This window comes from Orbilia oligospora (genome assembly GCF_000225545.1).
Source record: "Orbilia oligospora ATCC 24927 unplaced genomic scaffold scaffold00076, whole genome shotgun sequence".
NCBI classification, from domain to species: Eukaryota; Fungi; Ascomycota; class Orbiliomycetes; order Orbiliales; family Orbiliaceae; genus Orbilia; species Orbilia oligospora.
Window position 1 is genome coordinate 1,703,852 of NW_011645633.1, and position 13,851 is coordinate 1,717,702.

Below are 13,851 nucleotides of genomic sequence, written 5' to 3' on the forward strand. Positions count from 1 at the left end.
GTCCATGCAGGAATGTAAATACTCCGCCCACTACTCTGCAAGGCTGAGGAAGTTTACCACGGCGCATTGAGTTGATATAACTCCTCCGTTTTGTCCCATATGGGCATCCGGCATCTCAGGATATTATACTCATTCATCAACTACAAGTACCATCAACGACACGTACTAGTACTATCCTTTTGAAATTCCTGCAGATGAGCATGCAGCTATAGCTACACACGCTGAACCAGGCCTGCCCAGCAAGGGTGCAAAGCGAGAATCTGCAGGCGCAGGGGAACCTAACTGAAGGAGCTAGGAGGGAAATTCAGAGTCCTCCTTGACCAGAAAACCTCTAGCCTGGGTGAATAGCCCCTTTAATAAGTTCTCGTTTCGTATATTATATTATGGGGGTATTTTTTGAGGAGAGGTGCTCTCGAACTGTCAAAGGAGTAGTCTGCTTGGGATTTTTTGACGATAACAACGTTTGCGATCGTTGTTCCAAACCCTCCGAAGAACCGGTGCAGCAGCCGCCTCTGTCACAGCTGCTTGCAGGGACGCAAAGTTCCGGGTCTCAGGGGTCTAGTTCCAGTAAAATCACATCAGTAGCACCCAACCAGACTAAACCCACCAATGATTACCTTGATTGGCCAAATTACCAAGTATGGCCGTACCCAAACTTGAAGGAGCTTTTGGAACGTCTTGGGAAAGTCGATAAATGTAAGGTCGAGATATTCAGGTCAACCGGAAATGATGGGGCGAGATGGTTTCGCTGCAAAACCGCCCGCAAGCCGGTGAAAAGTTTCGAGACTCTTTTGAGTTTACTAAGATCTGAGGTTCGGTTGGTAATCTCTACGAGCCTTCGAAACTTCACAGATGCCTATTGACACTTGTTGATTTTCTGGGCAGCAATTGGTCAAGCTAACCTTTATGAATAGAATAAGGCACCCGGGGATCATTGTCTTGAGTAAATATCAACCGTTCAACACTCTAGATCTTGGCCACCACATTTATCGTTGACGATTTATGCTCTGTGATGCATATATGTAGCCTTGTTCAAGATGCTTCATATCATGTTATCAAATCTCTAGGATTCTATCGGAGTGTCACCCCCCTTTTCTTCGATATCCCGTGTTCAATCATGAAAACTGACGGGGGAACTAAAGATAGTGTGTATCGAGGAACCCTTTCCATATATTTGGTTCCCAGAACACGATTTAGGCCGGCTAATAGCTTAATAGGTATATTTTTCAGCTTCCAGTTTTTGGGACAATATGCCGGGGATGACAGGCCATCCGAAGCTTCGAGAGTCAGCACATCTCCCAAATTCTCATTCTTCGATCCTAAAACTGGAGCGAGAAGAGAATGGCTTGTCAGTCGAATATCTTTATTTGCGAAACGCCGGTCCAACGATACCTACTACTCTCTTTTGTTTCTTGACCCAGTAGATACCGTACTCTCGGTGGCACTCAAGACACTCCTTCTCGGAGACGAAAATAGCCTGCCCCTTCCGAAATCTGATCATATTGTCGGTGTTATATCAAGTGTCATGTACATGATGGCGTTGATATTTTCGCAGTTTTTACAAGACGCGGAGCGGAACTTAAAATCAGTAGTATGCCTTGGAATCTTAACTTGCATAAGCCCCAGCTCATTAAAATTGCGTGCCTAAAACTAAACTCACCGACCCATAGACAAGACCGAACCTGGAAAAGGCACCATTGCTTCAAGACCTAGTGGAAACCACCCGCGAGCTTCACGAACTCCTCGACCTCTGGCGTGAAGCCCACTGCCGGGTTCTTGCAGTGCAAAAATTGGCTAGGGATATCATGAACCACCCATTCATCATAGCTGGAGGATTACAGGGAATTATAGCAACTAGTCTCAGGAAACCGAGAGGAATGTTTGAGGATCATATCGATACGATAGGAGGCCTGATCGAGAAGACGAAATCCCATATCAGCCTGGTATGAGTCTATTTATTAATCTTAAATTGGTCATGAATCGAATTTTAGTATTACCAATTTAGCTTATGGTTGTTAATACGCACTAATTGTGACCTTATATGAACATAGATTTTCAATATAGCCACGTTATACGACTCTCGAGCTGCATTGGAAGAAAGCAGGTCCGCTAATAACTTTGCTTCTAGCTCTAGCGATGTCACCTCTCTTACGTTTATATACCTACCTATTTCGATAGCAGCAGTAAGTATTCGGATACATATGGTTATGAGTTATGTTTCTGCTGAAGCTGATAAGATATAATAGGCAATTTTCGGAATGAACGTCGATTTGATAACTGGTGATAGAACCCAGCCGACTATTCTGGCGTTCATAGGCCTTGCAGCTGTGCTATTAGTGATTTCCACGAGTATACTAGTGATTTGGTCAAATAAAATTCGTATTAAACAATGGTTTGGAAGCTGGAGGACGCAAGGAGGCTTAGCGGAAAACGGCTCGCGAGGTTCTGTATAGATAGCGCATGCGCAATCGTACCAGGTACAAAGTACGGCTCTATGCATACCTTCTCGATATTGATCTATCAGCCTAAGATATCTTCACTCGTGTTTACGTTTGCTGTAGGCTCATTGCTGTATATACTATCCCTGGCTAAATATGAGCCTGTTCTACTCCAGCATAATGTTCAGACTTGTATTTAGTACTTTGGTGTCCGGCTATATATAGCTATATAGCTATATTAGTGTTGATATTAATATACAAAAAACATGCTGTATAAGTCGTGTCGATTTGACCGGGTCGCGGTATTGGAAATAATTCTGCTCGCTTGGCTTCGAAGGGAACTTTCCTATTTAAAAAGCAGCTATCTTTCTTCTTCCACTTAACCCAAGAAAGTTCCTTTCAAATTCCATTAAAGACCTTTCCTATCAGCTGTGTACTGTGGGCATATATTGCGACTGCTGACATAACCGACCATGCCATCCTCACTCCCTTATCACGAGCCCAATATTAATACCCTCCTGATAACTACGGGCTTCCTTCTAACTCTCAACCTCGGAAACTGGGCTCTCGATCGTCTCGTCTTTTGCGGCCTTATCGGACAAGTACGTGAATAATCCAACCCTCAACACATAAAATTTCACCTATGTATTCCTCGTCCGAGTTAAACTAAAACCCTAGATCTTCATAGGCACCATCCTAGGAACCCCACTACTCGCATGGCTTCCACAAGACCTTGAAGCCTCCGCAGTTTTACTAGGTTATCTAGGCCTTATTATTCTAGTCTACAATGGCGGTCTTGGCACATCTTTTAAACCCCTCTTGAGCAATTTGCCGCTATCGATTGTGGTGGCGATCACGGGGATTGGTTTTCCAATTGGCCTTTCGTTCCTACTAGGACCAATTGCGAATGCTAGTAGTCTACAATGTTTTACAGCGGGAGCAGCATTGTCCGCTACATCTCTTGGTACGACGTTTACAATTTTGTCAACAGCCGGATTTGCAGGAACCCGACTGGGTGTGGTACTCACCTCTGCCGCAATGATGGATGATGTGGTTGGACTGGTAATGGTGCAAGTTGTTAGTAGTTTGGGAGGAGGAGGTGGAGTAAATATTACTTCTATCGTTCGACCTGTTGGTGCTAGTTTCGGGATGATATTAGGAGCTATCGTCATGGGGTGGATGTGCCGCAGGTTATTCGGAGGTCTGAAACTACTCCACTGGTTCGATAGCAAAGGGGTTATATGGGGTCTGCAGACCGGTGTATTGGTGACATGTGTCGTTGTGGCGGGATACTCAGGTGCATCAGTGTTATTTGGAGCCTTCATTGCTGGCGCTCTGGTTACTTGGTGGGATGAGGCCCAAGACGGTGCTAAAGAAGCCAGTGAGAGAAGCGAAGAGACAGCCGGAGCTGCAATATACGATGCTTATTTCTCGTCATCAGTGGAAAGGATTCTTATTCCATTCTTTTTTGTGAGGAATCCTAGTTTGTGCGTCTAAACGAATTTGGTGGACCGCTAATATCTCATTTCTCACTATTTTAGGCTTCTATCGGGTTCAGTATCCCTATCAAGTCCTTATTTAGGCGAGAGATTATCTGGAGAGGAATTGTATATTCCATTCTTATGTTCGTCGCCAAATTGGTGACAGGCGTTTGGATTCTACTCGTCGACTTACCCTTCAAAACAAGTAAACTGCTCTCTTTTTGGACGAAAGAGGCTGGAAAGTACGAGCCGAGCGAGCAAAATAATAAGAAGGAGATATCCAAGCAGCAGAAAGGGTCGTCTAAGGACGAGGGGGGGATTACAACCAACCCTCCGAATACTCAACAGAGTTTGAACGCACCAAATGAATCTGCAGATGAGTGGGAAGACATCGCTCCTGCATCCCGACCAACCGTCGCTCCTTCAAACAAAAAGAATGAAGAAGCAGAATCTGAAGATAAAAGCCAGTCTACTATTGAGCCCTCGAACCCTGGTCCTCAAACAGAGATCCCACGTCCACCAATTTCAATCTATCCGTGTCTCATACTTGGCCTGGCCATGATTTCTAGAGGGGAAATAGCATTTCTAATCGCCTCGGTTGCTTCTGCAAATGGTATTTTTCAAAATCCTACCACCACTAGGGATTTGGAAGCTAGAGCGGACACAACAATTGGAGAAGCTGATGGGGATATCTTTTTGATTGTGATTTGGGCGGCTATGCTGTGTACGATTCTGGGACCTCTCGGGGTTGGCTTGCTTGTTAGGAGGGTCAAGAGGCTGGAGGGACTTAGGGAGGGAACTAAATATAATGGCCAGGGAGTTTTGGGAGTTTGGAGTGTCATTGCTAAACAAGGCTGAAAGGAAAGCAAGAAGATCCGATTTTATATCTTGGAGACAAAGTTAGACAGCGCAGAATATACATATAAAAAAATAACCCTTGATTTACTATCCAATAGCGCAGCTCTATCAAAATCCAACAGCCGGGCGCTTTGCCACCCTCGATCGATCGACGGATATAAAAAAAAAATTAAAAAAACCTTACTATAGGTTGGAAGAGATAGCTCTTTTCCAGCCCTTCCTCTTTTCTAGCCTCTTCAATAATAATTGGATTGAAACCCCGCTTTATTATTCTTTACGGCTTAGATGGCCGGCGAAACTAAAGGCCCGCAAATGCTAGCCTCGAGGCTACGCCAATGCATCTCCAACACAAAATTATGACTACGGTCGTCTCGAGTGGCTCAGCTAGTGTTGTTTTTGTTGCATTTTCCCATGCACTCGGGCTCGAGGTTGCCCTTTGAAGTCTGGGAACGAGACCAGGCTCGAGTTAATATGTATACTAGAATTAACTGCCAATAATCCATCAGCCTTACTGGGAGAGGTTACAGAAAAGGGCTACTAGAACACTTTCTTTCAATTGGGCAAGACACCAAATGCAAGTGCATAACTAAGCGTCTACCTACGAGCTACTAGGTATCATGTTGATATTTGTTTGTGGTTGTCCAATTGCTGCCGCAATTGTTCTAGAACTTTCACGTGCTTAATAGGTTTTGAATGTTTCGCCGCAGCGCAGCACCTTCCAAGCCTGCACTTAAGGTGACTAAAATGACGAACAGTGACGGCAGCACCCCAGCTCAGGTACAGGTTACAGGTAAAAGTCAGCTCATTGCATGGCTAGTTCAATCAATCCAAATTTTCTTTCTGTTGCTTTGACGATCAGAAGCCCTTTCTAACACTCCGGGATCCGACAGGCCTAGGCTGCGCAGGACAAGACACGGGCTGCAGGAGCTTAAATTCGGCTGCCCCGCGCTAAATCCCAACAAAACCTTGGTAATAGCATGATCCTGAGCGCATTGAATCGACAACCCGATAGTTGCATACAACGAACTCATCTCAGTCTCGTCGAAGTAAATTGAGGTCGAGCGCACGAAAGAGTATAGGTGGTAAAGAAGCCTGGCCACGCGAGATGCAATGCTTGCCGCCTATGTCATAGCCAGCGCCAGCCTGGCCTATTTAGTTAAGCAATTGGTCTACCGACAGTCGCACAAGATAACTCGGGACGGGAAATCGCTACGGTAGGTTCCATTTTGTCAACACAAAGAGATATATATCTTTCTTTCTTACATAATTGATTGATCAAATTTAGGACACCGCCCGGAACACTCCCTGTATTTGGCAACGGCCTCAAGTTTCTTTTGTTGGACCGACAGTCACTGTTTGACTGGTTTAGTAAAATTCAAAATGAGATTTTTGGGTTCGAAACATATGAGATCAGGGTGCCGACTTTACCACCGGGTATAGTGGTCAGTAATCCTGATGTTTTGGAGTTCATAATGAAGAAGGAGGGAAGTGAAGGTTTTGGAAAGGGTCCGTTCTTTGAAGAACGAAGTTGGCATTTATTTGGTAGTATGAATTCTGTTCTTTTGTTAAAAAAAAGCCTCTAGTATGTATGACTTATTGGCGAGATATCTGCAGGGCATGGAATCATCAATGCATCAGGCCAGTTATGGAAGATCCAACGAAAGGCGGGGAATAAATTTTTCGCTGGGTCGCATTTACAAGCTCTTGTCGATGAAGTCTTTCCAAAGTTTTGGGAGAAGGCGAGAGAAGAGCTAGACGAGGCGGCGGAGACTGGGAAAATCGTTGATATGGAGGAGCTATACTTGGAATTTACGACACGGGTTATGGGTAGAGTTGCGTTTGGTGTAAGCTTTCCATACTTTCAAGGCGACAGAACTTAGAAGCCTTTTTAACTTATTAACTTAGATGGACTTGTCGAATTCACATCCTTTCTCGGCGGCGTTTGACTATGCGTCCGATCTCACGGGCCTTCGTTTTCAGAATCCACTATGGAAACTGAACTATTATTTATTTGGCCAGAAATTCCGGAAAGCAGTTTCGATAGTAAAGTCCTTTGGAAACGAAATCGTCCGCCTTGCGGTGTGCCGCAGAGAAATCGATGATACATCGATCCATAATGGGACCGAACCAACGGAAGAAGGTGGTGATCTCGTCGACATGCTCTTAGATGCCGTCCCAGAACACCATGTTGTTGCCGATTCCGCGATTAATTTCCTATCCGCTGGACGGGATACGACCGCAAATTCTATGACTTGGGTGCTTCATCTTCTACTGGAACAACCAGAGTTTATACCTTATATCACAGACGAGCTTCCAGCTGCCGCAATTCACACCTACTCCAGTTTGAGCACTACATTGACCCCGAGGAGTCATGCAGTATTCCTCGAGACGCTGAGATTATACCCACCTGTGCCTTTTGAGCTCAAGCAAACTCTCAACCCGGTTGGGATGACACTTCCTGATGGAACTATGCTGCCTCCCGAGAGCGTTGTTGTATGGTGTCCCTACGCGTACGGTCGGTCGAAAAGGATATGGGGCGATGATGCCTATGATTTTAGACCTGATAGATGGATTGAAAGAACTGTTCTCACCGACGGGATTGAGGAAGTCAAATTGAAGGTCAAAAGTGCATCTGAATACCCCGTTTTCAATGGCGGCGCAAGGAGTTGTTTGGGGAGACGTATGGCTGAGGTTATGGGTGTATGGGTATTGGGAGAATCATTAAGGAACTGGGAGTTCGAGGAGGTAGAAAAAATCGGAAGAAGGAGAAGCAGGAATAGTTTGACTTTACCGATGGATGGTGGCTTGAAAGTCAGGGTTAGAAAGAGGAAAAACTAGAAACATACAATCATAGACAAGACATTTGGCTCTTCAAATATGTTTAGTCAAGGACAAGGATGCAAGTGGTTTTTTTTATTTTATTTTAATTTTTCTTAGCGCGCTTTTGGAAAACCGCGCTATCGGAGCTCATATATGAAGTTGGGTATCGTTGTGAAGTTGAATATTCGAGCTCTGTTCCAATTCTCTCACGGGGATTACGTGGACACGACAACGGAGACATAACGTTACCAAGGATTTCCGTACATCACAGAAGAGGACGTCGTAAACGGGGCTCAGCTGTAGTGCATCATTCGCGTGCTATGGGCTTGTTAGTAAGCCTTTTCAGTAGCGGGCCCGAAGCGCAGACCGGAAAAATTCTCTAGGATAGGCATATTGGTGGTTTTGATCTGTTGAGTACGTAATGCAGCCAGAGACCGCGAATGGGCAGCTGTGTTGCGACTAGGCTTGACCAATTGACTCTCACGATAGCCGATCTTGAATTCTAGAACAGAACCACTATTACTAGGAACACGAGCAGTTATATCTAGATATTTAATAAGTCCAGTAATTCTATAGACGTTTTTTTCTCTCGTAATTTTCATTATGCACCGACGTTTCTTCAAAAAGTTACTGTTCAGAATTCTAGAAGCAGTGTGTAGCAAAAGAACAACACGAAACGCTTGAAACTTCCGTGTTATTTTCTTCAATACGAGAGATATGACCGGCCCGACCAGTTGGCTATCGATTCTAGTGCAAACCCTCAACTATTGATCACAAGAGATTTCTTAATTAAAGAGCTTACGACGCTTCCAGGCCTGCGCGGATGCTCCTTCGCATATTTCGGGCCCCCAAAAACAGATACATCAGTTATTCCTCTCAGAAACATGCATGCCATGGCGCCATGGCACCAACAATTTATTACCTAGCCTCAGGTATGAATGCATGCATGTTTTTTGAACTGCCATTGTATAGACCAAAATTGTCGAGCTGTTGCCGGTAGATGATGGCGAGCCAAGATTAAGCTTAATTTGCTAGTCTCATCCTTGTTTTAGTTATCACCCTATGATGTTTTGTAAGCAGGCTTCCCAGCGTGACTGTTCTCTCCTGATATCAAAATTATGGATCGAAAATAGGATATTCGGGCTATTTGCCGTTACGCAAGTCGGAGGCTTGCATTGAGCTGTAGAAGCATGATTTTCCTGAGGCATTGCGAGAAAGACTGTGTTTTGTTTCGGTATTTCTTTTTCCCACTTTGTGGCTGGTCTTGGGTATCCCATTACTGTCATTGCTATTGGTGAGCAACTTGAGCGGACTTGAGCCAGTACTCCTGCTGTTAGTTAGAATTCAAAGTCATTAAGGGTATAAAGATGTCCGGAAATCTCTGTTCTTGTATTCATTTCCACAGAGCATATATAACTGACAACCTTAACTACTCTCACCTTCCTTTCGATATCTTTACTTTTATATTTTTTGGATTATATTATTAATTTTGCTGTTTTATACTATTCTTGACCTTTGAAAAGCGACTTTACGACTAAATCATTCACCATGGTGTGGAACGGCGACGAGTCAATCAGACCAAACAATACAGCGCTGTGCACAATCGACACTTGCCCGGTCTCGGACAGTGTTTACGGGTTTGCGCCAAAGCTAGCTCCCAATCTTGTCCTACTAGTATTATTCTCTTTGTCAACAATTGGATTTATCTTCGTTGGTATCTGGAAGAAAACATGGGGCTTCTTTATTGCTATGAGTCTAGGTGGTCTCCGTACGTACTCGATCGACAAATCGCCCCCTAAAAATGTTTTCCATAACCCCTAGGCCGGGTACGTCAAAGTTAATATACTAATACATCTGTGAATACAATAGTCGAAGTTGTAGGATACATTGGGCGAGTTGGAGGTAGCAGTGATCCGTTTAATGGCCTCGGAGGACAATCTTTCATAATTCAAATTTGTTGTTTGACCGTGGCCCCTGCCTGCTACGCAGCTGGTATCTACTTGTGCCTGGCACGAATGTAAGTCTCCTTTCAAACCTTAGTATACGCTGAAGATCGATCAATCTCGGAAATATGCTAACAACATATTCTGCAAATCAAAACAGTGTTATTGCTTTCGGCGAAGACATCTCTCGAATCAAACCCCGATGGTATACCTACATATTCGTTACTTGCGATCTTGTCTCCCTCATAACCCAGTCTGCTGGCGGTGCTATCGCTTCCACTTCAAATGATCACGCAGGCTCTAAGCTCGGGGGCGATATTACTCTCGGGGGACTTGCATTTCAAGTCTTTACTATGACTTTCTTCATGGTTCTTTGTGGAGAATTTGCCTTGAGATGTTGGAATCGCCGACAAATGTTCGACGAGCGACAGCGAGGATTGAGAGAGAGCAAAAGGTTCAAGTACTTCTTGTATGCTATGGGCGCTGCGACTATTTTCATTTACGTGCGATGCGTTTATCGAGTGGCAGAGTTGGCGAAAGGTTGGGATGGTCCTTTGATGACGACCGAAACTTATTTTATCGTGTTAGAAGGATCGTGAGTATTCACTTCTTCTGCTAGTAAAAGCTCTGAGAATTTACTAACCCCTCCTTCGATACTAGAATGGTTATTTTGGCCTGTCTTTGCCTGAACATTTTCCACCCAGGTATCTGCTTCGAAGCCAGCTATGCTTCAAGAAGCAATGGTTCAAAGGAGGATAGTGTTAGCATGGACGAGCTTACATCGTAATCGATCCGCCTCGTTAACCTATAACCACCGAACAACTACGATCACACCTAAAATGTCGTCCAGCGTATAGCCCGGCGAGCCCTTTTAACAGTTTCATTCACCTGATCAGTCGTCGGCTCCACGTTCGCGCTAAGAGTCTCTTTTCTATCGTTTCAGAATTTAGTTTAGTCATTTGGTAACAATTCACAATTCAAGTCACTCATTAACATTTCATTTCAAATATAACACTCGCTCATTCCATAAACGTATCAAAATACATGCACTTAGAAGCTTTGTAAAGGTAAACTAAAGTAAAAACGAGAGGGAAAAAAAAGGGGGGATGCACCGGAATACAAAATTCTGCAACAGATGTCTAGCTAGTTATGTCTAAATTTGCAACTCTGGAGCCGCCCGCCTTTCTCTCCCACTGATCAAATAAATCGAAGCTCTCATATCCAGCAAGGGATCATCTGTAGACTCAACTCCTTCAACTCTTGGAACAGGATCGTAGATAATATACTTCTGATCTTCCGAGTTCTTCGGCTCCTGCTCTAACTCTTCCAGTTTCAAGGTGCCCAACTCAACGATCTTCCTGGATTCTGGCCAATGAACTGTCGCATCATGGGTAGGATCTCCTTCCTCTGCGATTTGCGCCACCAATTTCAATTCAACCGGGCCCGAAGCTAATCGGCCGGGGAGTTCTTCAAAAAGAAAGTTCGGCGATTTTTCTTTCAAGGCCTCTGCCGAAAGGACTTCAGTACCAACGGTTGGATGGACTTGGTACCTAATAGTAGTAATGGTACCATCTGTAGCGACAAATTTAAACGCGTTGACACCGAAATAGCTCAATCCGACAAAACTCTCAGCTGTAGGTTTTGGGGCTTGAATGAACGCCAATGTTTCGGGATGAGATCCCAAGAATGTTTCTAATGGCGTGGGGCTTTCGCCCTTGTATGCTGCATTTGCGCCCAATGCTCCTAAGAACGCGAGGAAATCTTCACCAGTCTTCACAGGAAAGAATGGAGTGGAATGGGTGATTATATCGGTGTGCTTACGCCCGCCCAGATTGAACCTAATACCGAGGCCACGCGGGCTCGCATTCGGGTCCGTGTCTGGGATTACGGGTATGCCGGTGGAATTCGAGAAACGGACAGTTATGGGTGTGGGTGAGTTGAAATGTTGGGCTTTGCTGAGTTTAGCAGCTTCTGCAGTGGGGGTAAAAATACCGGTTACGAGTGTTCCCTTAGCGTGTGCTGTTAAAGCAAAGTTTTAGCATTCTGAGCGAGGCAGTGGCAATAAGTTTTGGTTTCCGAATAAATACCTGGTCTATATCCCGGGTGTTTGCCAAAAGCACCTTGGAGGGCTCCAACAAGGGCTCCAGCGGTAGTATTAACTTGGTCGTTTGTTGAAAGTGGCATCTTTAAGATCTGAAAGTTTTTAAAATCCAAGAAGTATTGGGCTATTCCAATAGTATGAAGTGAGAGCTATATATAGGATAATATAAGCCTGTATAGCGATTGATTTTTGATTGCTGGATATGGTTTATTACGCTGAACTATTCACCCCGATAGACGGGTTTCACGACGCATTTATATATTCTGAACTCGATTTACGAATCAAGCTTCCCTAGCAATGGCCTTCCTATCTTATCCGGTCGGTCCAGAAGCTAAGAAAGGGATGCCTGATTGCATTGCGGGGAACCCCAATATTTTGTCGCCATAATATCTTAGTAAGTCAAGTTCGAGCTCGTATATATGCATACAGAGCTTATGCTGTCTTTATCCACCATTATCACGACTAACAAGCCAAAACAAGGCCTGAACCAGTTTTCCGGGACCGTAGTGGGGCTCGACTGGATGACAAACCCTCCCCTCATTTCAAATGAATAAATTCCTATAGGTCAGAAATTCAAGCACGGAATTGCTTCGCAGGATCACTTGTGCTTAGTGTGCATGAGACCTCGACGGATTCGTATTCTTGGGGTCAGAGTGGCGGGTTTAGTAATCACACTACGATGTCATGTCCTTGTAGGTACTAAGCTAGCTGAATCGATCAATCAATCAGTCCAGATTGTTGCAATTTTTGCGTTGAGAGGTTGGTTACAATGCTATGCAATGGAGCGGACGGCAAAGCCGGCTGAAGGATCTTAGCTCTAAAGACTGTTATTATGTAAGAAAGAGAGCTAAGCTTGCAGTACTGCAGTTATCAAGATAATGCATTTTTTCTGGACTTAAGTTAACTGGATAATACAAAGTGTTATATATAAACTAGTCGAGTATCGATATCTATATCTATAATTAAATCCCGCCAAACCGCCTTTTCAAATTTGATGCTAAAACAGATTAACCCAACCTCAATTGATCAATTTCAATTCAGCTCACACCCATCTTTGCACTCAAGCTCTTTAAATCTGACAGGCCTCGAATCCTCTACCCGTCCCAACCGGTTCCGAATTGACCCCAGTAGCTAGTCAACATATTTCAGCCGGTTTTTAACATATCGAATTGAGCGCTCAATGCACATGGATCTGGTAAAGCTGCAGAGGCCCCCGGGGCTCGTATTATGTCTATTCGAATCCCTCGGGGGGGGTCTACGGGCGCTCGCACGCTTAAGGTTGCCAACTGCATCAAGATTATCGCGTTGTACGTAGCTAATTAGATCTGTAATCTCTAAGTTAGCTAGACATCTAAGTAGTTATTTTCCCTTCTCTTCTTTATTTCGGACATTGAGCTTTGAGGCTACTCAATATCCACCTTGGTAAAAGCCTTTAACATTCAGAGGATTGTAAGTCCTACCTCGCTTCCAGATGTCTCTACCACCTCGGAATGGTGGCCATGGCTTGGGTTTCTTGTCTTTGGGAGCGGCTTCACGATTCCAGATGTGCCCCGGATGAGACGGTTCCCAATCCGGCTTGGTAATTGGTCCTGACTTGGGCGCGGCATCTGCTTCACGCTTCCAGACGTCTGGGGGGTTTCCTGGGCCCCAATCACGGTCAACGGTAGATCCTGGCGTCGGAGTACCATCTAAGCCGGGAGAATCTTGACGCTTCCAATCTGCAGGCGCAGCTGCCGTAAAGGCTCCCAAAAGGAGAAGAGAGAAAATGAGATTGACCTTCATTGTTAGGTGTCTTGGATATGAAAAGACTGGGTGGGTAAAATGGTAGTTCTTGATGATAAGGTGAAAAGGTTGATTGATTTTGGTTAAGTAGGTCTGAGGAATACTATTCAATGAGAGGAACTTGCAGTCGAGTTGATTGATGTTGAACTCATGAAGAGGTCTATCTCGCCATATTTATAGACGAAATGGGGCTTTCTTGTAATCTAAAGTGCCATTTACAAGATTATGCGATCCTCACTATTCTCAAAAAAATATCGCTATCGAAAACTGTCAATTGACCAATGGATTCTACGATTGAGCATATGGCGACCAATCCAGAAGAATATTCAGGGCCACGGCGCCCCAAACGGTACGACATTGGATGGTTACTCTCGAACCTCAAAATCTTCGTGTAACTGTAACTCTACAGATTAATTGGAATTCTTATG

At 44.5% G+C, this 13,851-nt stretch overlaps 6 protein-coding genes across 6 annotated transcripts; 4 read left to right on the plus strand and 2 right to left on the minus strand.

Annotated features, from left to right (window-relative positions):
- Window positions 1-1,037: 1,037 nt before the first annotated feature.
- AOL_s00076g484 (uncharacterized protein) lies at window positions 1,038-2,453 on the plus strand (the record flags this gene model as incomplete). Its single annotated transcript, XM_011123036.1, has 5 exons — window positions 1,038-1,051; window positions 1,231-1,591; window positions 1,671-1,943; window positions 2,052-2,183; window positions 2,247-2,453. The coding sequence occupies 5 exons, from the start codon at window positions 1,038-1,040 to the stop codon at window positions 2,451-2,453; spliced, it is 987 nt and encodes a 328-aa protein (XP_011121338.1).
- Window positions 2,454-2,911: 458 nt separating this feature from the next.
- AOL_s00076g485 (uncharacterized protein) lies at window positions 2,912-4,777 on the plus strand (the record flags this gene model as incomplete). Its single annotated transcript, XM_011123037.1, has 3 exons — window positions 2,912-3,040; window positions 3,117-3,908; window positions 3,980-4,777. The coding sequence occupies 3 exons, from the start codon at window positions 2,912-2,914 to the stop codon at window positions 4,775-4,777; spliced, it is 1,719 nt and encodes a 572-aa protein (XP_011121339.1).
- Window positions 4,778-5,887: 1,110 nt separating this feature from the next.
- Window positions 5,888-7,615, plus strand: AOL_s00076g486 (uncharacterized protein; the record flags this gene model as incomplete). The annotated part of the gene is made up of 4 exons (XM_011123038.1): window positions 5,888-5,991; window positions 6,063-6,322; window positions 6,392-6,621; window positions 6,683-7,615. The coding sequence occupies 4 exons, from the start codon at window positions 5,888-5,890 to the stop codon at window positions 7,613-7,615; spliced, it is 1,527 nt and encodes a 508-aa protein (XP_011121340.1).
- Window positions 7,616-9,145: 1,530 nt separating this feature from the next.
- On the plus strand, window positions 9,146-10,327 carry AOL_s00076g487 (uncharacterized protein; the record flags this gene model as incomplete). The annotated part of the gene is made up of 4 exons (XM_011123039.1): window positions 9,146-9,365; window positions 9,467-9,614; window positions 9,701-10,135; window positions 10,201-10,327. 4 exons carry the CDS (start codon window positions 9,146-9,148, stop codon window positions 10,325-10,327), a joined length of 930 nt encoding a protein of 309 aa, XP_011121341.1.
- A 366-nt stretch (window positions 10,328-10,693) lies between these two features.
- AOL_s00076g488 (uncharacterized protein) lies at window positions 10,694-11,724 on the minus strand (the record flags this gene model as incomplete). The annotated part of the gene is made up of 2 exons (XM_011123040.1): window positions 10,694-11,559; window positions 11,628-11,724. The coding sequence occupies 2 exons, from the start codon at window positions 11,722-11,724 to the stop codon at window positions 10,694-10,696; spliced, it is 963 nt and encodes a 320-aa protein (XP_011121342.1).
- A 1,324-nt stretch (window positions 11,725-13,048) lies between these two features.
- On the minus strand, window positions 13,049-13,423 carry AOL_s00076g489 (uncharacterized protein; the record flags this gene model as incomplete). The annotated part of the gene is made up of 1 exon (XM_011123041.1): window positions 13,049-13,423. The coding sequence occupies one exon, from the start codon at window positions 13,421-13,423 to the stop codon at window positions 13,049-13,051; it is 375 nt and encodes a 124-aa protein (XP_011121343.1).
- Between the last annotated feature and the right edge of the window lie 428 nt (window positions 13,424-13,851).